At 40.5% G+C, this 27569-nt stretch overlaps 1 protein-coding gene across 3 annotated transcripts in view; it reads left to right on the plus strand.

Moving 5' to 3' along the window:
* SAMD12 (sterile alpha motif domain containing 12) overlaps nucleotides 1–27569 on the plus strand; it is a 366923-nt gene that overhangs the window by 13119 nt on the left and 326235 nt on the right. For all 3 annotated transcript variants that reach the window (XM_004695981.2, XM_012722938.1, XM_012722937.1), the window contains exon 2: nucleotides 19426–19604. In XM_004695981.2, the coding sequence (XP_004696038.2) occupies nucleotides 19426–19604 (179 nt within the window). The remainder of the gene's footprint in view (nucleotides 1–19425; nucleotides 19605–27569) is intronic.

The following is a 27569-nucleotide window of genomic DNA, read 5'->3' on the forward strand; positions in this document are numbered from 1 at the left end:
CCCCCCCAGTCTTTGGGCCCCCACTGCGCTCTCACCACCTCCTCTGGAAGCTTCGATTCCATAGTCAGATTTTATGGTTTATTATTGGCTTGCTTCTGTTTGACCCTTTGTTTTGTTTCTCTATAGTCCATATGTAAATGACACCATCTGGTATTTGTCTTCCTCCTTCTGACATTCCTTTTGGCATAATCCCCTCTAGTCCCATCCATGTTGATCAAATGACAAGAGTCATCTTTTTTTATAGCTGTTATTCCATTGTGTGTGTGTATGTGTACGTATATATGTGTGTGTGTGTGCGTGCACATATATACATTATGTATATTCTAATTGTGTATACATATGCACATTTATACCTGTGTATATGTATAAATATATGTATATGTGTATGTATATATATATACATACATATATTTACACACATATAGACATACACACATACTATGTATGTTGTAATTCACCCCTGTCCATGGACATCTTATTTCCATAGCTTGGCTATTGAAAACAGTGTTGCAAACACATTATCATCTTTAAGAAATTATTTACAAATATTTTGTTATGTTGCTTACTTCATAGCTTATAAACTTAGCACAAATTCAAACTAAAGTTTGTTTAATCTCCTCCCAGTACATTCACATACAGTAGGTATCCTGCCAATTTCTTCTCACTGAAAACATTTCCCCCTAAGAAATTAATTTGTTTCTAATTGAAATCTGAACTCACAGCTGCTGGATTTTCTCTCACCTGATCCATGAGATGCCTTCCTGGTGCCTCTGGGTGAGATTCCCTGTGTCCTGTTTGGTTTGACATGTCTCATCGTCCAGGTCTCTTCTGAGAGATGCTGCATGGCAAGCACACACTTGAGAACCCCCACATCTAGTAAAGTGTGTTTTCACCTTTGGACTTGGTTGAGAACTTGATTCAGTTTTTGAAGCTGGTCACCATCTTCCCTCACAATTTTGGAACTTCTAAGAATCTTCTGGTTTCCAGTGTTATTTTTGAGGAGACAGAAGTCATTCTGATTCTTGACCATTTGTGTCAAATATCTTTTTTTATCCTTTTTCTTAAAATTACTTCATCTCTTAGTATTCAGAAATTGCATGAGAATATGTTTTGTTGTGCATCTATTTTTGTATATTGTGTGCATTTCGTGGATTTTCTCAAAATAGAGACATTCATTTCTGGTAATTTCCTTGAATTATTTATGTGATTTCCTTTTATCCAATTTATTCTGTATTTCTTTAGCTGCTATTTTTGAGAAATAAATATCCTTTACTACTTCTTATTTTTGTAATCTATTTTTCATTTACTCTTTTCATTGTGTTTTCTAGTACATTAGGGCATTAGTTTTATCTTTCAGCCTATTATAGCATTCATGATTTCTACTACCACTTTCAGTTTTTCAAGAATTTTTTTTTGAAATTTTTATAGCAGCCTAATGTCTTTGTATATGTTTTATTGAGCATATTAATGTTAACATTTTTATTTCTCAGCTTATTCTTCATATTCATTTCTTCCAAATTACCTTTTGGTTGTCATTCTTAACTCCTTTCATGTTAGGTATTTTTTTAAATATATGCAGATTTGAGGCCCTTTGCTTATATTTGAGTGATTGGCTTAAGCCAATATGAAAACTCTTCATCCGTGAATTAAGCCTGTCGATCGCGGTGTTTATTATAGGATGCATGGGATGTCTTCAGGACCAGGGAGAAAGGCTTATGTCAGAATGTAGTAGTTCCTTTTTTTTTTTTCTTCCTCAGGCTTGATTATTATTTAGAAGTAATTATCTGGATATTTACTGGAATATCTGTAATATCTGGTTCCAAAGTCTCTTTACTTATCCACTCGTTAACTTCCAACTAATACTCTATGTTTGAATATATTTTATTATTTCTAAGAAAGTTAGACTAACTGTAGGTTTTCTAGGAATTCTCATTTCTAAACATAATTCTTTTAACCAGAAATCACCTCCCCGATTGTTATAGTCTTTTTTGTTTTGTTTTGATTGTCTTTTTAAACAGATGTATTCGAGCACGTGGAAGAGTACCTGGTGCCTTGTAGTACCTGGTGCCTTGTAGTACCTGGTGCCTTGTAGTACCTGGTGCCTTGTAGGTGTTCGCAAAGCAATCGATAAACGATTTTATACTTATCATGTCAGGCTTTCAGAACCTATATAATGGGATGTGAAGCCCCAAGTTCCCAGCTCTTCTGTAGGGCTACAGTAGATATATATTGACTCAGGTTTATGAGTCATGAAAACCAAAATTCAACCTCAAAAGAGGTTTCCTGTTTCTGGAACATCTTAGGATGAGAGTGTACTTGCTTACATCCCTAGCAGTAGTTGTTACTGATGTGGCACCAGCCATACATACAGAACTGGTTCTCTTAGGGGCTTGCTTTTACTTGTGCATTCAGACTGAGGCATTTGGGACCTGGATTTAAACCTACAGTCTGCTGGCTGTTTCCCGAAGACGTTCTTCTGTGGACTGGTCTTTTTGAACTTAGAATGGAAAGATGTCCCTAAGGCTTGCCACCCACTACTGCCACCTCGCTCCTACTGGCTTTTTTCCTCTCTCTCTGTGTCTACCTACCAGTCTTTCAGTGCAGGAGGAATGGAGGGGAGAGCTTGACAATGCTGAGCCAACCCCTCGGAAGAAACAACTGTCAAACCAAGGATTTATTCCTTTGGCATAACTAGTGCTCTTTGCTCTGGTCTTTGTCCTCCACATTGACTTCTGGTGTCCTTTTCTCAGGGAGGGCTCAACAGGGGCAAAATCCCCTAAATGAAGCCAGAAAAGAGCAAGAGCACACTAAGAGTTCTCCCCAGAATCCAATGAGGCACCCATGCTTAAAGAAAATTGTCCAGAAAAATACTCTTTAAGCCAGCTATGCTGAGAAAGGAGGTAAAAAGGGAATTGTACAGAAGGCAGGATAATTGGGGGAGAACATGTTCTTGGAAATATTTAAACAAAATCTTCATTTACTAGGCATGAAGAGTAAAAGTCATATTTCCAGTTATGAAACTGTATCAACTACTTAGAACTAAAAACATACGGTGTTTTTCTTTTTAACTTTTTTTTTAAAGGAAACATTCTTTTTTTATTTTTTTAATGCCTTGTAATTGCATTATGTTCTCTATAACCTTTTAGGTATTTTTTTTAAGGATTTATTTATGCATACAGACCTGGGGTAGAGACCAGAGGTGCAGGGGCGGTGAAAGGATTCACCAGAGACAGAGTGGGGAGCAGAACAGGCTGACTGATGAAGTACACTGCTGAGGGGAGCAGCCAGTAGACGGGAAAGATCTGCCGCGCCATGTGGGTCACTTCCAGGGCCTGGGATCAAACTCACACTGAAGTGGCTGTGGCTGGCTTGCAGTGCTGTGTCCTAACCCGTTGTTCCATCGGGGGGGGGTGTTTTTTTGTTTTGTTTTTAATAAACCTGACATTTTAAAAGGTTTTGGACACAATTTAATATGTTCTATTACTATTATAGTGAAAGATACTATTAGAAATTTGGGAATTTTAAAAATGCAACATCATGACATTTTTGTTTTAATTTTAATTTGTTGTTGTTGTTGTTGTTGTTGTTTCTGTAGAACTGAGGTATAGACCAGAGGTGGGGGGTGTGAGAAGATTCACCAGAAACAGAGTGGGGAGCAGAACAGGCAGATATATTGAAATACACTGCTGAGGGGAGCAGCAGTTAGGACAGGCGAGGTCAGCAATGCCATGTGGGTCAGGCTGTGGTAATAGCACAGAGACTTAACCCCTAGGCCAGCAGGGAGGCCCTCCTCTTCCTTTAAAAACAATTTTATTTATATTGTTGTTATACATATCCTTTGGGAAGTAGAAAGAAAACAAGTATTGGGAGACCCATCTTTGAAAGACAGCCACTGTTACTATTTGGCATCTTTTCTTCCAGTCTTTTTCTTTTTGTGTGGTTGTTGGTTTTGCATAGTATCACAAGGCATTTTACTTGTACTTGAGTAGGATTTTTTGGCTTTCAATTGGAGTTGACTGTGGTTGTGTTCTATTAATGCATGTCTGTGATTCACTGTTGTCTTGTCATGAGGCTGAATAAGCAGTGCTTTAGTACTTGGCTTGAAGAAATTCTCTATATGCTTTTAACATAAAACATTGTTCAGATTAGAAAGTGAATAATCCTTAGAGTAAAAACTTGCGGTGTATGTTTCACAACCACTTAAAAAATATCAGATGTAAAAAAAAAAAAAATCAGAAGCACAAAAATGGCTTGGGGAAGCTGTGTATAACAAAGACAGGATGGTAAAGTTCCTGAGATGGGAGACAGTTTCCCTGTGGTCCTGAGATACACTAAAGATGTCTAGTAATATTTATTAAATATACAATAATTATTATTTGATGTAACAAGATGGTCTCAAGGCAGAGAGAGGAATCTTTTTATATACAGACATGAAAGAAATGATTGTAGCACATCATGTTGTGCAAGAAGCTCTCCTGAAACCAGTTGGCTCCGTTCCTGCCTGCCCCACGGGGTCACTGCCAGAGGGACCTACTCTAGTGTCATCACCAATATTTGTAGGCAGCTGGACCATTTCATTTGAATGAGTTTCTGCCCTCCACTGACTCAATAAATTTAAGATTCTGGGGCCAAATGCTAAAAATATAAAGATCCAGAATCTAGCTGATTCTTTAGCTCCCTCCTGCCTCACCCCTAGACAACAGCCAGGTTTAATCCATCGTCATCTTAATCACGGATTGACAACCACCTGTATTGATAAATCATTTATTGGAACATAGTTATGTTCATTAGTTTAGGTGCTGATATTTATGGCTCCTGTTTTGCAAAGTTGGGTACCTGTAACCAACTGCATGGGCTATAGAAACCATGTGTGTTATCATTTGCAGACCCTTCTAGTCATAAGAGATAAGGCGTATATTTGCCATGACATACAGTGAGTGAATTGCAGATCTCAAAAATAAAAACAATTCAATCAGCTGAATACAGAGAGGCTCTTGGTGGGCTTAGATGAGAAGCCTGGGTGTCAGTTCAGTCTTGGGAAAGGCTAGATCCAGTTTTCTACTTGTGCCAGTGGGACCCTGATGGCCCTTCTTCTGCCCCCTTGGCTTTATTCACAAGAGATTTTCTTCTTGAGAGTTTGTCTACTATAGTAGCTCCTCCTTTGGCTGCTTCTGGGAGGAAAGAGAATGAGTCCTTTCAATAATTCTCTCACAAGTGCAGAATTCTGATTGGATGGCAAAGGTCACATGATGGGAATAATACAATGTGCTGATCGGCTGAGGGTCAGTTGGTCATCCACTACAGCAGGTGCTGTCGGTCTGCAGGAAGCCAGCAATCAGTACCACAATTTGGGGGATCTTGGTCCCCTTACTCAGTTCTTAATTCCTGCTAGCCATGAGAGTAATCTCCTGCAGACTGGACTCTAAGGATCAGTTCACTTGGGATCTCCTCCTGGTTGGCCAGGTGTGCATTATTTCATGAGTTCTCCAGATGATTCTGATGTACAGCCAAAATGAGCTATGACTAGATCTAGGTCCTGACCTCATTTATTGGTATAGTGACCTTGGTTAATAATTTAATTTCTAGGCTTCAACTTCCTCCTGTATGTACCAGGAGGAATAAATTACGTGATATGTAGGGAACGGAGCTGAGTGCTAAAATAAACGTTAGTTTTTTTTATAATGCCACAATCAAGTACCACAGACTGGGTAACTAAAACTACAGTTATTTTCTCCAAGTTCTCGAGGCAGGAAGCCCAAAATCAAGATCTTAGAAAGTTTGGTTTCTCTTGACACCTTTCTCCTGGGCTTGTGGGCAGCTTTTTCTCTGTGTGTACACGTCCCTGCTATCTCTTATGTGGACCACCGGCTACGTTGGCTTAGGCTTCTCCATGTGGCCCCATTCCAGCCAAGAACTGCTTCAAAGACCCCATCTTCAAATATAGTTACTTTGGCATGAAGATTTCAAAATAAAAATCTGAGTCCAAATGGATCCAGAACCTTTGATTCTCTGACGAGAACTCAGGGTTCCTTTACCCATAACAAAGCAGATGTGACATACTGAACCTTGCATCATTGATAGGATGTCCAATGTCCCTGTTAAACATCTGAAGGAACCTGGCACAGGGAGACAAGAACCACAAAGATAGATGAGGAAGGGGTACCAGGAGAGGGCATCCCCTTCCTAATCCACCACCCAGCAGCCCTTTGCTGAGCACTGCCTCCTTGCCAGGCATGGCTACAAAATGGATGGCATGCCGTTCATATCACCCTTGGATATCAGACACTGAATGCCATGTAGTTAACATAATGGGGTGTTGTTCACCTGGGAAGCTACTTAGACTATGGGGTCAGGATGTCCTCGCTGAGGAGGTGATGCTTAAAGGGAGGCATGAATAACCAGAGTCTCCCCTGCAAACGGGGGGCTGGGGAGTTGTGGCTGATGAAATGCCTGCTCCTTTGGTTTATTTAGTATCAGCTGGCAGAGCCACCTGCCCTCCTACCAGCTGCTTCCCAGATCCAGGCCTGCTCTTGTGGATTGCTTTGCTAGATTTGGGTGTTTTTCCCTCCCCTCACCCTGCCTGTTGAATTGTCTTGATCATGTGTTCAAAGGAGGAAGACCTAAATTCTTACTCATGTTATCACTTTTGTCTTTAGCCCAGATTAGAATATCCATGTGGCAGAGTGATCAGCTTTGGTGGTAGAGCAAAGGCATGAGCATTATTACATTGTAATAACATATTTCTGTAGTAGTGTACTGAGCCTCTGAAGGACCTAGAAATGTCCCAACAATCTGAATGGGAGCAGACTTCCCCTAGATGCTGTGTCTCCCACTGGCCTTAAGATAAAGAGCATAATCCTACTATGGCTCACAGGCTCACGTCACCACCTCTACCTCTCTACCAGGAGAGGCTGTGTAGGTTCCAGAATTTAGGTTGGTTTCAGTTCATTCTTTGTGTCTCATTCTGTGGTCTGTGTTGAAGGATTAAAACCCTTGGGCATGTTCTTTTTCTTATTATCACAAGTACATGAGAGGACAAACCAAATTATAAAAATATTTAATCCTTATGCTCAGGTCTCATCCACTCAATGCATTTACCAAAGTAACTCACATGACCAACACCAATGCCATTGGATGGGGATACTCTTCTCCAGGAAAAGGGAATGAATACTTACCAAGTGGTAATTTGATCTGTCCTAGCATGTAAAGTACTCAGAATTGGTTTGAGTATAAAGAGTAATGCAATTTTAACAGTCTTACCATAGGGAGGGGAAAAAAGGGAGGAGTTTAGGTAAGCATCAGAGGTATGGGCAAGACTTGAGCATGTTGTGGTGAGAAAGTGGCTGGTTGAAATGGGAAAAGCTTAAGGATTCATTTCAAACTTAAAACATGAAGCTAGGTAGTGGCGCACTGCTCGTGTTTTTTGATACCAGCAACCAAGGAGGCAAATGGTTGGATTGATAGGCTTTCTCTGATTTGAGCTTTATGTACTTGATTTCTCCTCATTCTTCCTAATCTTAAGGAGAGATTCAGCTCTTAACAGTTGGTGTTTACTATGTTTTAATGGCTGTCATATTGAGAACTGACTGAAAGCATCTTTAGAAATAATTTACACCACCATAAAATGAATTGCTAATCTTCCAGAGTGTGTTCTTTAGAATTGCTTTTGTTTTTGTATACCAGCCAAGAAGATCTAGACCAATAAGGAAACTGGTAAAATATTTTAGAAGCATCATCTGATTTGAGAAGCTAAGTTGGAATATAAATCCTTTCTCAAATACGCAATCACACTGTCTCTGCCATTTGCTTGTGGTTTTGTTTCTTTAGTTGTCTTTTAAGCCAGTGTGCATGTGTGTGATTAAGATGTCCACGGGATGCTCGCCTACTGGCGCTCAGCTGTGGGACTCATGTGAGGAACATAAGGACTGGATGTATGTTGGACTCTACCAGTCTTTATTTAGCCTGTAAATTATGGGCTAGGTATTTTCAGAGACACAGGTAATGATGTGATAATTAACAGAAACAACATGATGTATCAGATGCCTAACTTTGTGGTGGTGACTTGAAAAAGTAGAATACCATTCTGGGTAGTACAAATGAAAGCTTTGTAATTTCAGGTTCAGAAATAGAGGTATGTGGTAAAATAGAGCAGGTTTCGATAAGACACAGTATTTTAAAGGATGCTCACTTAGAAACTGAAGAACAGTGTCATCAAAATCACCTGAATTACTAAAACACAATATTAGTTAAGCGTCTCCCTGTTCAAATCACTTACTGACTTCTTAATTGTTTAGTGAAAAAAAAAAAAATAATGGGTTTCAATGCTCTGCATGCTTAGTTTAATTTCCCAGATTATCTTTGGCTCCTCTCCATGATTTTTCATGGACTAGATTCCAGATGACTTGTTCACACTTGTATTTTGCTCAACATTTTCCTAATCTGTAACTTTTATGAAACAACAGATTTTTTTTTTAAGATTTATTTATTCCTTCGTATAGAACTGGAGTACAGGCCAGAGATGCAGAGGGTGAGAGGCTTCACCAGAGACAGACTGGGGAGCAGAACAGGCAGATTGACGAAGTACACTGCTGAGGGGAGCAGCGGGTGGGTCAGGAGAGGTCTGCCTCGCCATGTGGGTCTCCTCCGGGGCAGGTGGGGATCGAACTCATGCGGAAGTGGCTTAAGCTTCTTTGTGCTGTGCTTTAACCTGCTGCGCCACCAGGGAGGGCCAAAAGAACAGATTTTAATTGAAGTAATATTGGTTTATGACATAAGTTTCAGGTGGAATAGTCTTGTGATTTGGCCTCAATAAACAATCCATCCTGATCACCATCGAAAATCCAGTTTCTATAGCTCATCTTATCCTTGACCACTCTTTACCTGTTTCATCCATCACAAAACACCCTCCGCCTCTGAGTGCCACCAACCTGTCTTTTGTATCTAACAGTTATTTTTTGTTCATTTGCTTTGTTTCTTTTAATTGGTCCTTCCATTTAGACACCTTCCGTTAAACCCAACCTCTTCTTGAAAAGTCTCTCAATTGCCAAGTGCCTATGTGGTCTTGCCTGATTTTTATTGGCTTGGAGATTTTTTTTTTTTAACTTTTTGAAGACCTCTCATCATTAACCTTTCTCTTGCCACTCTTTACTCCCACACTCTTACCCCCATGTTACCTACAAAGAACAATTGGTCTCATTATTTTAGGTCAATGGCATAGGCGTACTCAAACTGTTAGTTTTCACAGACACACAGTTTAAAGTAACAGACACTCCACGTTTTTACACTTTTTTTTTGCTAACATTGAAACACATGTGTGCAGATACACTGTTTCTTATCTAACTTCGAGGATCATAGAGCAGTTAACACTCAAACATGCAGGGAAGACATTATTGAGATCAAGGGTAGCCATTTACACTGCGAACAGTTGGTCAATGAGCACTCAAGAGGCACTCTGTTTCTTTCATGTCACTGAGGCCCAAAAACATTTCATCACCTCTCTTTCCTTTCTGGGTAGGCAGGCAGAAGCCACTATTTCAGTATACCATGAGCTTTGTTGGAGCTGATTTATATCGGAATCCCAATGTATCTCCATCTCCCTCAGAGATAATCTTGGGTCTCTAAAAGCTTATCACAAAAAATAACTGTGATTTGTGACACAGAAGCAACCTGGTGAGGGAAGAGATTATTCAAAGATCTGACAGTTACCTAAAATAACTAAACAGAAGGGGACTTTTGTAAAAGCATATCTAAAACTTACATGGAAGCCAGAGGCTACAAGAACTGTTCATTCTGAGAGTAAACATTTGATAAAATCCCTAACTATGGAATTATATTTAAAATTTTCCTTAAATTTAATAGCTAGATCGCCAGAAATGGGTGCAGAAAATAAATTTTCTGGCATCACATTTGTAGTTCTTTTTAAAATGAGATTTTAACACTGGGAAGAAAGACACTCTCAAATTGATGCTGTTATTATGGACATTTTCAACTGCACTGTATGCTATGAAAACCACTATAAAATGTGGCTAGCGTGAGTGAGAGACTACCTTTATTTAGGAATGGTAAATACCTAATATATACTTTATAGATAAAATCCACATGTAATGTATTAATATAATATTAATTCTATTTATATAAGTATATATTTATACTAATTTGTAAGTATATAATAAAATTTATATAAATACATTAATTATATTTTAATGCAAATCATATTCAATATAACATAAATCTAGAATATATTTCATATGTGATTTATAAATTGTAATTAAAATAAACATAGGTGAGTATTGGTTCCACTATTCAACAGTATGACTTCAAATGATTAACCAAGTTGTTTTGGGGTATTGACCTGAACTTATGATGCCAACTTAGATGATATCTTATCAATTTTCTTAGTAAATCTGGGAAATGTTGAACTATTTCTGAAGGGGTCTTTATATACCTTTCAATAACTCCATCAACCTTTGTGTGAGCTTGATTTATTCTCACATCACCGCAGTGTTAAAATTGCTTGTCTGTTGTCCATTTCCTCAGTTACAGCTCTTCTTTTAGATAGGAATTGTGAGACACAAGCGTACACATACAGACATATTTAGCATACTATGTCTCTATCAGATATGCAGTGTGACCCTCAAGTGAAGCAAGGGCTACAGGCAGCTAAACTTGAGTGTTTTTATGAACCGAGTGTGCAAACAAAATCTCTGGTGAAGAGCTCCTCATTCCATCCCTTGGGGAAGGAGAACACTAATACTCATCAAATCAAACCACAAGCTATCAACACTTTCATATTTCTGCAAATTAGCAGATACTTACGTTTCTACCTGAAGTTATATTTCTTCTTAATTGCCACCATAGCCTTTTCAAGGGGATTTGAAGGTTTTTCTCCTCTCAAGTCTTTACTGACTTTTAGTCCCCATCTACTTTCCCTGGCACACTGACTAGCTTTCCCTTCCATAGTTTCAGTGTGGCTATGTGTATGAGTCTGTATACGCACTTGTCTATCCCAAGAGCCAAGGGAGTTGCTCTTGACAGTATAAATATCGTTGAGATATTGATAAGAACAAAGGGAGCATCCATTTTTTTTGTAGTGTTTTTTTTTTAAGCATTATTTGTTCATACAGAACTGGGGTACAGGCCAGAGGTGCAGGGGCAGTGAGAGGATCCACCAGAGACAGTGGGGAGCAGAACAGGCAGATTGATGAAATACACTATTGAGGGGAGCAGCCGGTGAGACAGGAGAGGTTTGCTGCACCATGAGGGTCAGCTCCCTGGCTGGGGATTGAACTCACTCAAAGTGGCTGGGACCAGTTTCATAGTGCTGCCCTTTAACCCGTTGCACCACTAGGGAGGGCCCTGTAGTCATTTTTTCAGCAGGACTTTTTTGAGCACTTAACTAAGCACAAGCATGGGCACCTTGAGTACCATTAAGCACTAGAAGTACATATTGACTTATTTCTCTGAAATCATTGCAGTTTATTATTCCAGTTTTATAGATAAGACAACTCTAACTTTTAGAAGTAACTTTCCCAAGGCCACACAGCTGGTCAATGGTGAGGGCAGATTTATTCAACTCCATGATTTGCCAACTAAGTGATAATTAAGATGTAGAGAAGATAAGACCTTATTCCTGGAGTAGCCGGCTGTGATGGGAACAGGTGGGGTGTGATATATAAAGGTGTCCTTGCCATTATCTCCTCATTGCCATTACCCCAGTGGCCCTCAACAAGTTTCTTAGAACTAAGTGTTGGTGTCTGCTAATTATTCCTTCTAATTCATTACACCATGTGTTAGAGGACAGAAAGTCCTCACTATATGATCTTGCACTACTTCTCCTCCATTCCTGAAATACCAGATTGTATTGAATCTAAGCACTTAGATTCACTATATTTCATTAACTTGGTCTGACAAAATCTGCATTCAGCTCACCGTGGGAATTTGTATAGCAAGGTGCAGGGGTTTGTTTTAATCTTGACTTTTAACCTCACTCAGTTCTTTCCAAGATTGTTTATGTATTTGATAACCTGGTTCTTCCTTGTGACATTGTTTTTAAATTTTAGTTTAGATTTTTCCCTTTCCACTTAGAATTACCATTTCTGAAGTCTGTAATATGTTTGTTTGCTGAAATTACATGGCTTCTTCCATTGGGTTTACTTAATAATTAACAATTTAAATGACAGTTATAAAAATTGATTGTCCATTTCTCGACTCTCATGGTTGCAACCCTATGCTTACAAAATGTAAACAGCAGCTCTAAACATCACATGTCCCTTTAACACAGAGAGAAGGGAGAAGAGTGTATCAAACTCTGTTCTTTTTCCATTTAATGTCTTTTCTCAGTCATCTTCTGCTTAGGTCCCTCAGACAGGCATCTATGCACAACCATGTGTACATAGATGCAAGAGAGGCTGGAACACTGAGTACTATCTTGTAACTGGATTGTAAAAGGTGGCAAGTAGAAGAGCATGGAGTGTTTAGAGGACCAGACATGTATGCTACCAAAAGTTAGAAGCCTGTGCTATGTGCATATTACTTCCAGAGATTATATTCCACTGACTTTGAATCCAGAATATAATAATTAGAAGGCACCTCCATTAATCAAACCAATATTTGGAGAGTGACTGCTAAGTGTATATTATACATGAGAGAGTTGTGAAACAAGCAGGATGTCCTCTAGAAATACCTCTAGCTAGAAGTAAGCCAGATTCAGGAAATTGTGAATAATCCATCTCTAGTCTAATAGCGGATAATGGCACTTTGGGTATATTTGCTCTTAAGGTTACGCCTTCATTTAACAATACTTATTAGGTGTCAAGTGAATGCAGTTATTTAGTCTTTTGTGGGCACACATATGAATAAGACAGCCTCTTCTGCAGAAGACAACCTAATAGATCACAAGTTTCAAGACAGCAATGGCTCTATGATTTAACATGCTTTTGGCAAATATTACAGTTAGGTTGGAAGTAACCTGTGTTTACTCTTTTGAAGAACAGAGATACAAGTTACTCATGAGAAGGGAATGGCAGCAAATAGGATTGGATCAAGATCTTTTCATTATCCTCTGTTCACTCCTTGAGCAACGATGGAGCACTTGCTGTAGGGGAGTCCCCTGGCTAGGTGCTACTTCTGTAAAGTTAATCATAATCAGTTGCCTTGGGAGGTCATAAGATAGTATATACGGGTACATACTTACGTTTATTGAAGTATAATATTATGACCCAAAGTCTATGTAATGTTATAAATCACTGTTAATTCAATTTACAAACTTGTCACTTGCTTCAAAGGACCCTTAGTCATAGACTGGACAAACATGTTCATAAATATTTGCATCACACACACACACAGAACTTATCATTTAATGAGAAAGATGAATTTCCAGTACTGCTTAGAAGGATATAATGGGTGCAAAATCAGTTAAAGCTTCATGGTGGAAGGAGAGCATTTAATGTACCCTTGAGGGTTATTTATGCAAATAAGGGAAGGAGAGCATAGTTTATAAAATGATCACTTCTGACAAAGTAGACAAGTATCTGAGGAGCTATAAGCATTGTCTCCTGGGTGTTGGGGAGGTACCCTCCATGCAGGAGGCGCAGCAGCCTGCTGGTGGGAGACGTTTGCATTGCATCTGTGTTCACAGCAAAGCTCAGCAAAAAGGAACATTCAGCTTGCAGGAGGCTCTGTCCCTTGTGTTACTGTGGGGAGAGTGAGGTGTGGGTGAGAATCGCAAGGACTGGGGAGCAAGCGACTTCTCTTCAAATAGAATCTACGTGCCCTTGCAAATGAGTGTGTGATGCCAGCACATCCTGGTCTCTTCTCGCATCATCCTGAGACAAAATGAGGCCTGGCGCTTCCAGATAGTCTGTCACCAGGGCCTAAGTCACATCAGTCTGAGGGTAAAGTGCAAGGGGCCTGGCAATTTCCGGCAATCACAGTACTTCTGTAGGTCAAACTGGGGCCTTTCTGGAGAGCATACCCTTTCCAGGAAATTTCTAAAGTCATCTGATACTGTTTCTATCATGATCTGTTTTTTAAAACACATTATAGCTGAAAATCACAATGAAATTACTAAAAAACTCTTGAGCCTTTGAATAAAGAAAGTATCTTTGGAACCTCTCTTTCCACTTACTTGAAGTAGTAGGGGGATGAAGTGAAAGGGAGTGGAATTTTGTTTGTATTTAAATGTTATTTTATTGTAAAAATGCTTTTTTTTTTACAAAATGCTTACATATATATATATATAAAATCTCCCCATCGACAGAAGCGCTTCATGCACCCAGCTGATACTCTATTAGTCCATCGGCCCACATAACCACTTTTCTCCTTCTTGTGTCTCTGAATTGGATGAAATACCTCAGGAGAGCTTGCATAGTCTTCTCATTGCACTTGGCGTAGTGTTTTCAACATTCAGCCCTGTCATCTCATGGGTCAGAATTCCATTCCTTTTTAAGACTGGAATAAATTCCTCTCTGCGCGGATGCCACATTTTCTTCATTCACCCATTATGGCACATTTGGGTCATTTGCACCTTTTGGTTATCACCAGTAATAGAGTTCTGAACGTGGATGTTCAAGTAAGTCTCTGCTCTCAATTGTTGGGTTGATGATGACAATACTGTTTACATTTACCTTTTTTTTTTTTTTAAAGATTTATTTGTGCATACAGAACTGGGTACAGGCCAGAGGCTCAAGGGTGGCGAGAGGCTTCACCAGAGACAGAATGGGGAACAGAACAGGCAGATCGACGAAGTACACTGCTGAGGGGAGCAGCGGGCGGGTCAGGAGAAGTCTGCCACGCCATGTGGTCACCTCCGGGGCAGGCGGGAATCGAACTCATGCGGAAGTGGCTTTAGCTTCTTAGTGCTGTGCTTTAACCTGCTGCGCCACCAGGGAGGGCCACATTTACCTTTTTTTTAATATTTATTTATGCATACAGAACTGGGGTACAAGCAAGAGGTGCAGGGGTGGTGAGAGGATTCATCAGAGACAAAGTGGGGAGCAGAACAGGCAGATCAATGAAGTACACTGCTGAGGGGAGCTGTGGACAGGTCAGGAGAGGTCTGCTGCGCCCTGTGGGTCAGCTCCCTGACCAGGGATCAAACTCGTGTTAAAGCCTCAATAGCAGTTACCATGGGGGTGTCCACCACACCTACCCCACCTACCCGCTGCACATTCCCACTAGCAATAGACAGGGATGCAGCTTCTGAAGAAGTGGATTTTTGCAATTGAAAAAATGATGGTGCCTTCAAAATGGCATCTGAAAACAATGCTAACGTGTACTTGCAGTGAAAAAAAACACGCTATTAATTTTTTTAAGAACAATATTTAGGAAATTTGTTTGGCTTTTAATTTTTCATTTAGAAGAACTTCAGGACTAGCAGGTGCTAGTCAGCGACAGCATCAGGTACTGACCACAGGCAGCCAGAAATCTGCAAGGCCTGGAGCAGCTGGAAAGATGAAGTGGGTCTCCAAGCTGACCTGTGAGCTGCTGAGCCCATTAAATTGAGTAAATAACTTTAGTGAAAACAGGAAAGGGTAGTGATGAGGACAGAAGAGAGAAAGCAAACGGGGGCACCTTTTACATGATAAGCAAAGAAATGGAGGTCACAGCTTGTAATAGGCCATTTGAAAGTTGCTTGATTTGTAAATATTAGAGACATGAAAGAAATTTCAGGAAAAAACAAAGCCAAGCCTGTCAGAAATGGTTTTAAATAAACACAAGTGCAAAACACAAGCACAGAAACCTAAATCAACTACTGGGCTTGCAGGCGAGGAGGGAATGGCTATGGAGGATTAAAATATTTGTGTGAAGAAGAAGGCTACGTGGGTGGAAAGCCAAAAAACCTCGTTCCACCTCATGTTTATAGATATCTTACATTTTGAATACTAGGTAGCTGCTAGCAGAACAAAGTTTCCTTCTGATTTAAGGCCTGATGGTAGGAGAGGAGTTGCTGCTGGGTTCAGACTTGGGAGTTTTCCCAAATGCTGGTGCTGGGCTGGGTGGAGATCACAGACCAAGATGAGTCAGGGGCACAGTCCCCTGCCCCCCACCATACCCCCTGCCATGGCTTGCAGTGGTGGTGGGTGAGGCAGATGCACCATTAGAAGGACACCTGTCTTCAGTGAGGAGAGGAAACACCAGATCCAGAGAGCAGTGAGGTCAGTAGCATGGGCGTTCCTGCATCCCCAGGCTCCTAGGAAACTTTCTGAGGGAGAGGGCTGAGCTAACACAGGGGCTTCTAGGAGTTTGCCTCCCAAAGCAGGAAGCGGGATGGGGGAAAGGGAGAACATCTTCCTAGGATGGAACAAAGGTGAGGTGTGACCTGTACCTGGGTGGCGGAATAGCAGATCCTCAAATTATATTCTTCATTATGTGGATGCCAAAGAAAAGCATCCACAGTGTTATTTGAAGAGCTGTTTTCATTATCAATAAAGTCTCAGACTGAAGAACCTCTGGGCCTGTCAGTGAGGAAGTTGGGCTCTGGAAGCTGCCGGCCACCGTAGAATTCCTGGTCAGAGAGTTCCAAGCAGTTGGCTGCTAGGGTCATGCTGGGGATGGCAGCATGTGTTGGCCTGTCAGGGCATTGCCAACCCTATCTCATCTCCTTAGACCAGCATACTTTGTTTTAATGATCAAATTTCCAGTGTATTTAGTTGAACAGTCGTTGTAAACAGGCTATTTTGGATGGCGAAGATGATTGCCGTTAGCAGCAGCAGCGTCATGCTTTCTCGGGCTTTGTTCTCTCTGCTGCTGCTTGAATTGGACATTGTCTTCAATTCTCTAGCATCCACTCTGTCCCTGCCTTGTTGAGTAACAACTGTGTGGTTTGAGGACTTGGTCTTAGTAACTAGGGACTGACGAGTTTAAGGAGAATCTGCTCTCCACTGCGAGGCTTTCAGTTTAGTGATGGGGATGCAGAAAATGAAAACAAAACAAAACATTTGGAGGATTGAGAGAAAGAACAGCTTTGTCACCAAAGTTCTCTCTGTTACGAGAACCTGCCGCTTGTAACTCTATGTACTACAATTGGGTCTCATTCAGAGTAAAAGAGATATTATGGACCCCGAGCAGAAAGATGAAAAAAATCCAGAGTCCTTCATCACATGGGCCTGGGAAATCTACCCACATTGAACCTCCACCATTACTGGGCTTCCCGTCCTGAAAGTCAGTAATTTCCCTTATTCCACTCAGTTTAGGTTTGCTGTTCTGAGGCTTGACATCCTGTGCATCTTAAATGATAAATGATCTCTATGTCCTTCAGCAGACACCTGTATAACCTTTTGTGACTAGAACCCGTTAAGCCTCATTTCTTTTATCTGTGCAGTGAATATAATTAGATTTATTTATGAAGATTATTTAAAATCCAACAGAAAGCCTGAGGGAAGAAGAGTGAATTAAGTAATGTCTGTTGAGTGCCTACTACACATCATGAAATAGGTTGGTTCTTGATTTCAGGAAGTTTAGAGACAAGAAGAAAAATTCAGTTGATATCCATGGGCCATGGTATAAATAGTCACACACATGTGGATCTTTGTATGATCAGTATTTTAGGCTCATTGATTCAACATTTGATCCAATATGGGTATGGGCAGAGATGAGAATAAGAAAGGAGATAAGGGAATATGTATCTGAAGAAATGTTTCCTAAGCTAAACCTGAAGGATAGTTAATTATTTGAAGCCTGAGGAAGAATGTTTCAGGCAAAGAAGAAAGGTCTGAAATGGTGTGTGCTGGAGGGAGTGAAAAGGTGGTATGAGCAGAGTGAATAACAAATAATTTGGTTAGAAATGAAGTTGGAAAAGACAGTGTTAAAGACTTTTGAATGACCTAAGTGTAACATGAAGCCATTAGAAAGCCATTTCAGCAGAAGAATCTCACGATCCCTGTAGACACGTCTTAAAGGTCTTTCGGAGCCATGTGAGGAAGAGTAGTGTGGGCAGATGTGAGTGCCTGGACCCCATGGTAGCAGCAGAGAGTGAGACGGTGTGATGTGGTGAGATTGATGCAGCATTTTGAGCATAGAACTTACCTGACCTAGAGGAAGAAAGGATTGGTGGCTTGTGGATGGTGTCTTTCAGTCATTGGAAAAGGGATATTTTTGCTGCAAAATCCAAAGCTCAGTTTTGAACATACTAACTTTGATGCATCTGTAACACACTGAAATTGGGATGCTGATCTGAAGCTTATTAGCTATCTAGGTTGGAGTTGAAAGTTATGTCAAAGGTCATGGGGATGGGTCATACCTGTGGAGGGAGTGAGGCTGGGACACCTTGCCTCACTTCAGAGAAACTGCCCCTTTGGATGTAGTATATTCTTTCAGAAACCTGGCAGGAGGAACCCTGGATGGGATGCTGAGTGAATGGAAGGACTTTAAGACATTGCGGAAATCAGGTGACATGAAGAATGCTGACAAAGTGGGAAAGTGAGGCTGTTGAGTAAAAGAACATTATCCGTGGTTTGAATGAGATGTGAGAGAGTTTAAGGTTCTGGTCTTCTATTTGCTGCGATAAAAGGGAGAAGGGCATGTGGATTTTAAATTGGATGTGTTGGATTCATGGGGAGATGAGATAATTTACTGCCAGACACCTCAACATGCAGGTGGCTGTGTTTGCGCCCACACCTGGGCTTCATGGAGTCATCTGGGTACAGTGTGTATTCTCCCTGTGTTCCCTATTACCTCTGTGATAATACTGTGCACATAGGAAGGGCTTGGTGGGTATTTGTTGAATGAATAAAATAACCCTAGAAAGTGGCCTCTCTGTGTATGTTGGGGGTATCCATAAGAGAACATGAGCAGAGTAAGAGCTGAAAAATCAATGTTCTCAACTCTCTCAAATACTTCATCTTTACCTGTCCTTCTTCTCCATGTAGCAGTAATAACTTTTTCCAAATCAGTTGTTCTTTTGTCTGCCTTTCTATCTGATTGTAAGTTCTTTGAAAGTAGTATCCATATCTCCAGGTTCTAACCCAGGATAGTACATAGTTCTTGCTCAACAAATACTTGTGGAATAAGTGCAAGAGGATGCACTTGAATGTATGCTTGAACAACAGAGAAGATTGGAAAGTTGAAGTAGTGAACATGATTCTGAATGGAGGCAGAGATATAAGCTAAACTGCAGAGACTGAAATAATTGTGTGTTGGGGAGGCTGGAACAAAACTGATTGATATTCTCCTTGGTAGAGTGAGGATTAGTAACGTGCTCAAGGTCACACAATTTGGAACTTAAAGTTTCTAGATTTGCATTTGTCTTTCTGACTTCAAAGCTCAAGGTCTCCTAGGTTAATGTCTCACAGAGGTATTTTCTACTGTATGACACCACCTCTCAACTTGAAGATGCCCTATTTCTCCCCAAAGCCAGACAAAATATATCACATAGCACCTTCTTTATATCATTTATTTTCTGAGTTATATTTACTTCTTTTTTCCTAGCTCTCCACTGTGGTTTGAATCCACGGGGTATTGATCACCCTCCCCATACTGAAGGTATTAAACTGCAGATTGAAGGTGAAGGTGTTGAGACTCAGTCCATTAAAAACAAAAATTTCCAGAAGGTGCTTGACCAAAAAGGAACTCCTAGACGACTCCATGCAGAAGTCGAGACGACAAAGGTAGGTGGTGATCCAATAAATTAAAGAAACTGAACAGTGGCTTTGGCTATTCTGTGGTCCAGCCACATAGGAGATTTAATGGTGCTGGCACTAATTACTCTTATATGGTCAGCTAAATGACCACTGATTCTCGATTATAGATGAAAATGAAAATACTGAACGCATCTCCTTTGGTGAAGTTGAATTTGTGGCCAGTGCCCTATCACATTCTGAGTGTGCTGCAGAGTGAGCTACAGAGAACTTGGACTTACTGCTGAATGATTGCTTTCGGTGGCCTGGATTTACCGTTGTATGATGTTGGTCAAATCAAGTGACTTCCTCCATACAATGGGCATATGGAAGACACCTTTCCATTAGGGTGAGCAGGTGAAATAATACCGAGGATGTCAAAGTATTTCATAAAAGATCCGATGCTGTGGATCTTTTGCTGACAAAGCCTGTTAACAATAACAGACTTTGTTAAATGTATACATCCATCCAGGTGCTGGTTCAAGGACTATTGCTGTACTGAATGGCTATTCATGATCCACTTAACAATTATGTAGTGTAGACTGGCAAATAGGACCCTAATTGAAGAAAGATATAATTGATTTTTTTTTCCATAGAAAACCTCATTCTTTTTACTCTTTAGGGCAGATGTAGACACAAAACACATGGGTAAACTTAGAGATTCAGGGCAAATGATTCTTTAATGAGGACAACCTGCTTTAAAGGCTTTCCACAATGGAACTGGCACGCTGGGGTTTTGTCTGAAATCAATGAAGATGTTTATGTTGGAGGAAGAGCTTTGAAGATGTTCATATTAGCTTGGTCTTTGGAAATTGAGAGAACTGGTCTTCATTTGGCATTTGGTTTCCCCCAAGTGCATTCCCTGCAATGGAATTTTCTTTCAAATGTTTGTAGAATGAAAATGAATATATGCAGGCCTCAGAAAGCAAATGTTGCAGTCATACTAGAGAAAACTTAAGTAGAGAGGTCACTTTGCTGTCATACAATAATCACCTCTCTTCACTAAAAAAAAAGCCTTCCAAAACAATTTTTTCTATCATATAACATTTTGAATAATTACCATGTGTCATGTCTCTTTTTTAATGTAGTTAATTAAAAACTGACAGTGTGTTAAAAACTGACAGTGTTTGTATAAGTGGAAATGATTACCAAGGAAGCTATAATAGGCAATTTGCACTAGGCACTTTAGGTCAGGAATGGCACCACAGAAAAGCTGGATGATCACTTAAGTTTATGGTTGGGGAGCAGAGTTGAAAATAAGCATCCTATCACATCTAGCCCCCTCAATCTGTGCTGCTACTCAACATCTTGAACAACAAACTAATGTCTTAATGGTCTTCTTTCCCTCAGAAGATAGTTTGTGTAATGTCTTTTCTAAAGAAAACTTAAAAAATAAAATGAGAAACAGAAACCTAAAATTATAGATATTTGCCTGATCATAATTCAACTTGACTTAAGCATTCTAGATGATCTCTTATTTGTGAAACAGACTGATAATTACAATATTGATTCAAAGCTGATATCATTTGATTGCTAGCTGGACCATAGGTTATTTAGTAAATCTTGGTTTTTCATGTGGAAACCACAGAAGCACTTCACACATTCTGACAATATACTGCTCTGGGGATGCACTGACCTAGAATGGACTTTTCCTCCAGACTAGGCCACATATTGGAAGCCAGATTCCCTGAGTTTCTTCGGGTTATCTGTAGTGAAATTCCCAAACAAATATTTTGCAAGGTAATTCTTCATGATTTCACATTGATATGTATTTAGGACTAGAAACTTTTGTGAAATTTAGGTTAATTCATGTTTTCATGAAGGACTTAACTGTGGGCACTGGAAGCACAGAATTGAAGGAAGGACCACTGTGAGCCCACTGCAGACCTTCCCTGGGCTTTCTGTGCCACACACAGTGTGAACCTGTTTTGAACACATGAAAACACATTTAAATAATGTTCTCTTTATTGTATTTACAGGGTCATTGGAGTAGTGAGTCACTTGTTTTCTTGTGTAATTGAATCCCTAGTAACCTGACCTACTTTAAACTTACCTTAAAAAAAAAATTCTTTGGCTAGAAATGCATGTATTTAAAGTTGTTCAGTAATGTAAATTAGTACAGCTTTTCTGGAGGCCAGTCTGATAGTTATCAAAAATTTCCCCTGGAATCTTGGAATCTTGTCCTAAGGAAATCATCTCCAGATGTGAAATGTTGGGTGTTGGAAAATGATCACTGTCACTCTGTGATGTTAAAACATTAGAAGCAGCCTAAATCTGTCCATTCATAGGACACTGGCTAAAGAGCTGTGATGGCATGTAATTAAACAGAATCTTCCTTTATAGAGGAAGAGAGACTGGTGCATTTCCTGGTCTGTTCAGGCTGCTATAACAAAATACCATAGACCTAGGTGACTTAATGAACAACAGAAACTTTTTTTCCTCATAAATCTGGGGTTGGGAAGTCCAAGATCAAGATGTCATGAGATTCGTTGTCTGCTGAGGGATTTTTTTTTTTTCCTGACTCATAGAAGGCTGTGTCCTTACTGGCAGGAAAGGACACATGAGATTGTGGTTATATTCCTGTTCAGAAGGGTTCCCTTCGTCCCAAAGACTCTGCCTCCAAATACCATCACATCAGGCTTAGGAATTTTTGGAAGACCCAGAAGTTCATTCTGTACTAGTACTCTCTATGTGGGATAATGAGTGTGATCATTTAAAGTATGGGGGAGAGAGGAATGGCAGGTTACTGTACAGTGTTTATAACACATTCCTTTGTATGATCAGGGAATTTAGAAGATTTTACTCCATAATTTGAGCAGTAGTTTATATCTAGAGTTGAGATTATGGAGAAATCTTTCACCATCTGTTTATTTTAAAATGCTTCTGGATTGCCCTATTATCTTCAGTAGTTCAGTAGTGATTTCTTCTTTGGAGCTGGTATCCTGCCTTCTAGGTTGCTGTATTTCCTCCTTTCCAAGACTTCAAAGTGTTGCTGCTAAATGATATTTGCCAAGGGAGCAAGTGAACTTGGGGACTTTGTACTTAATATGGCCTCTCCAACCCAAGGCCCATTTAAGAGGTGTTTTTGTGTTTGTCTCTCTTCCTGGACTTTTTGGCTTCTAACAGCTCTCACCAGGTGTTGGATTATGCCTCAATCTGACAGTCTCTTTGCTACTGACTGATTACACAAATCAAGCTCCCCATATGTGAGGGCCTGTTTGAAGGCCTCCCACAAGAAACCTGGTCACTCTTGCCTGTGAGCTCTGTCCCTCTGTGTCTGGCCACGTGGGACTTTGAGACCAGTGCCTTGGCCTGTCACCTGCTCACCTGCTCACATCTCCAAAGGCATGGCGAGCCTTGTGCCTCTTCTCTGTGGTGATTTACTGACACCACGAGAGATGTTCTTCCTTCTAGCTGTATTTAAATATATTTGAAAATGTTTTAAAGTTTACATTTTATAATTGTATTTCTAGAGTCTGGGGTGGATTATAGCACAAGCTTAATGTACCATCTTAATCCTGAAATTTGTAGGGATCTTATATTGCTTTTATTCTTTAATGCCTCAACCTTTCCCTGTCTCTATCTGTACGTATCCTGTAGATTGCTACATATTTCCATTCTGGAAAAAGCCATCCTTTTTTGTCTCTTTGGATGTGGTTCTTGGAATCCTTGCCCTTAATTCCTCAAAAGACTAGAACCCTAATTCCAGAAGGAGGTTGTCTATACCATGAATTGCGCTGGTTCTTATAGTCCAAGGCTTACTTTTAAACCTTGCAATTGGACAGCATTTAATCTAGTCAAAAAGAAAATTAAAGGACCCAATTGGAATATGGGCCTCAAAAGATATTTTATATAATCTAGAAAGAAAAAGAAAAATATTAGATGGTTTCATGTATAGGAGGAATGTAGGGGAACCAAATAAGGAATCAGGAAAAAATATATAAATTAATGAAAAAACAAAATTAGCAGGCAACTATATATATTAGAGACACTGCAGGGGATGGGGAGGGAGAAGGATCAAACAGGGGGGAGGGAAGAGCACAGGTGGCTGTGGTTACATCGCACAGGTGAATTGGTGGTGGGGCTACCCCTGAGAGGAGAAAGCACACATAACAAAAAGGAAGACTGAGGTAAAACGTATACATATGTATATATAAAAATATATTTACCAGTGTTACTGTTTACCAGTATCCTAAGTGCCCTTGAACATTTAGGAATCCAGAGAGTGCACACAGGCAGCACCACAGCTGCAGTTGTGAGTTCAAGACAATAGTGTTGGTGCCTTGTACCCACCTGTGAAGATAAGCGGGCAGGACCAGCGTTTTCATTTCACTGTGAGGCCCAAATTTATGTTGGTACCCAGGAGTTTTGCCTCCTTACCCACACAGCAGCATGCAGAACTGCCATAGATTCTCCTTGAGGGACGAGTCTCCTTGACATAGAGCACACAGCCTGTTTCTTACCTGTTTTTTTTTTTTTCTTTTTTCTTACCTTCTTAGTTATGTTGGCTCAAGTGGGGAAATTCTCAGCTCCTATACACCAGGTATAAATCTGCATGGAATTTTCCAAGATAAACAGCTCTGTGAGATATTGATGTCTTTTCCAGACAGGCCCAGACCTTGCCAATTGACCCATTCCTCTCAAAGTAGTAGGGCTGGGGCTGCCAGAGTGAGTGTTCCAGCAGAGGCAGAACTTGACCTGTGTTGTCAAGTAAGGTAAGCATACACAGAGCAGTCAGAATGAAAGGAGCCAGCTCCTTAGTGATGAGGGCTGACACCTTGAGTCCAGGGTTGGCAGCAGGTGCTCAGGCATGCTCCTGGAGAGTCAGGGCTTCTGTGGTGGAAACTTAGGTTGGAGTGATAGGTTGGGGCCAACCTATATTGTATAAAAAAGAAATGTTGCAGTGAGGATTTATTTTCTATATGTGCTGTCCAATATCACAGCCCCTAACCATGTGTGTCTATGCAAATGTATTCAAACAGACTAAAATGAAAAGTCATTTCTTTGGTCATATCAACCAAATTTCAAGTTGACACCCTCCATCAACACACGTGTCTAGGGGCTGCTATTTCAGATCTCACAGACCTGGAACATCACCAGAAGTCCTGTTGGATGAGAGTGCTCTGATCCGATGAATTTTTCTAGGTACAGGAATAAGGTGAAAATTGGAATTGTGTCAACATTCTCTTTGACCCTTGTCCTTCGGTGGGCGTTAGGAGTGTATATGCTTTGGTTACAAGAAAACTGTTGAAATAAGAGTCTGTGATAGCTATAAGTGTTCTGACGTTTGGAATTTGTGTTTCCATGGCAACTCTGGCTATGGAGCAAGATCAGCCAACTGGCATTCCGTGTCTGGGCTCTTCCCCACATTGGAATTCTGCACAAGGGGCCAAAACACTACCCTGAAAAGCACAGAACCCCCATATCTACACCAGATTCTCTAGCTACCACAGGGTGCCTTCCTCCTCCCTGGTTTTGATCCTTTGCAAAATAGGGTCTTCTCAGGTCCTTGTCTTTCCTTGCTCATCATACTAATTTGCCTGTAGAGGGTCAAGTTTCTTGGTGGCTTCTTGAATGTCCCTGGTATAGATGTGACTGTTCCATGTCTTTTACATGTACGATTTGTCTCTCCATTTTGCAGTTGAGAAAACAAAGAATTGACATGACTTGCCAAAACTTAGCTTATGGCTAACAACCAGAGGAAGACAGAATGCAAATTGAAATCGAATGGCTCCAAATCCAGGGTTTTTAATTCCCTTAACATTCGATGTACAAATGGTTTATTTATTTGAAAAGAAAATATAATCTGTTATACTGAGAGTTTGGCCAGCTGGGCAAAAGAAGAGGTTCAAATGCTGCATGTATTTATTCCTCAGAGAGAAGCACAGCAAATCTTGATTGCTGAATTATGTAAGGGAGATCAATGCCAGCATCTAAAACAGTGAATAATTGCCTGCATTTGGCTTGGGGGTGCATTATGTGAATCTTTGGCAGCAGCTAGCCTTTTCTCATTAGGCTAATATTAGATTTAGTTTGTATTTCTTTGGCATGGAATTAAAGGAGCGGGACTGCCACTTGGTGCATGCTGGAGTTAAGACAAGGAGAAATTCTGGTGCTTTGGATAAACCACAGGCAGATGAATGAAAGTTGACTGTAGGGTATCTGATGGACATTTGCAACAGTGAGCTGAAATCATTAATCTGGTATTAAAACAAAAAGCAGAAAGAAATTTTAGTTGGGTTAAAAGATGGAGGGTGGATTGTACTTCACCTTGATCAAATTACATTGTTCAGCTAACTCCGAGAAGGTCTGTGGCAATCTGGGGATTGAATGATCTAATTCTTGGCTATCTGTACTGCTTGGCTCAAAGAGCAAGAGCGTTTCCAAAAGAAGCTGCCAATCCACTATAATGTCACCAGCGGTATGAAAGGACATAATGCATGGGAAGCATAATATGCACCTATTTAGTTAAGAATTGTCAGAAGGGTCAGAACACAAGAGACAAACTCGAATGACTTCATGCTATCTGAGCCTCAGTCCAAGTGCTTATTACATCAGGTACTTAGAAAGATCTCAAAAAAAAAAAAAAAAAAAAAAAAAAAAAAAAAACCAAAAAAAAAAAAAAAACAAACCTACAGTGAACCCGTATTTGAAAAGGTAAGCTTTTACTAGTAAAGTGTTGAGCTTTAAAAAGTATGACAATAGAACATATATTTGTGTCTCCAAAGACATCCCTGAACTGGAGTCTCAGAGTATTTGGTTCGTGCTATGGTTTTTGGTGTTAGAGCTAAGCGCATTGTCGGGTGGGCTTAAGAAATTGGGTCTATAGTTTTCCCAGCACCTTTTCTGAAAGGCAGTACCTCAGAGCATCACTGAGCACATGTTTATTTCAACATGAAAGTGAGCTTCCCTAGCTTCCCTGAGATCTTAAATCTCACATGGTCCAGTTTACCTAAGATATTCTACCCCAGGCCTGTGCATCCTCTCTGACATGATGGCAATCTGTATGAATAACCCTCAGAGCCACTTGGCGTTACTGGGCTGGTTACTGAGACTTCAGTGTGTGTCTTTGGAGTATGCAAGGTGGAAGGTGACATTGAGGCAAGACAGCGCCCCTGACAGAGGGTGGATCAGGAAGTCACATTTGCTTCATTGACCATTTTAATGGGGCTAAACAGGCTTCTGGAAGAGGGGGTACTTGAATGCGGGGATGGCTTGTCTGGTAGCACTCTGCTCACATGCTTTATCTTTTCTAGACTGAGACTCTGAGAATCAGTCTTTAAGTTTCCTTACTACTCACTGCAATAGTCAGTTATACTAGAATTGATCAAGATATCTCACACTTGCAGCCATTTCTAAAAAAAAGCACACATACAACTTGTACCTGAGACAGCACATGTGACAGCAGGGAACTTTTCTGCATTTCCCGTGATGACTCCGGCTGTGGGAAGTGATGCTGGAAAGCCCTGATAAGTATCTAAGGCTCTGGTCCAGCCAGCCAAGAAAAGAACTCAAGAAGCACATGAAGCACAACCACAGAGAAGCGCAAGGCAGAGGATAACCGACACCAGAGGCCGCAGGAAGGAAGCAGGGTCAGATCTGCCCAACCCTGGAGCCGGAGGCCAATGGCCTTCTTAGTAGTGTGTTGACGCTCAACAGCCACTCAAAGCATGTACCGCTCAGCTCCACATGCATGTGTGCGGAACGTCTCCATGAAGGGCATGTGTTTGGAAACAATTTCAAGGTTTTTGAAGCATACGCACTTGGACGCCATTGATCCTATAAACAGCCTTTGACTGTCATTGACTATCCCCCCGGGACTTTGAGGAAGAGGGTTCATTTCATCAGGCTAATGAAGTGGTGGTTTAGTGTCTATGAAGTGTCTATGGTTTAGACACTTCTGTGCTGCCCCTTATCACCTGGCTATGCCCAGCATGCTGTGGGCACTGTTGACTA

This window comes from Condylura cristata, unplaced genomic scaffold, assembly GCF_000260355.1.
Source record: "Condylura cristata isolate star-nosed mole 26May11 unplaced genomic scaffold, ConCri1.0 scaffold00009, whole genome shotgun sequence".
NCBI lineage: Eukaryota > Metazoa > Chordata > Mammalia > Eulipotyphla > Talpidae > Condylura > Condylura cristata.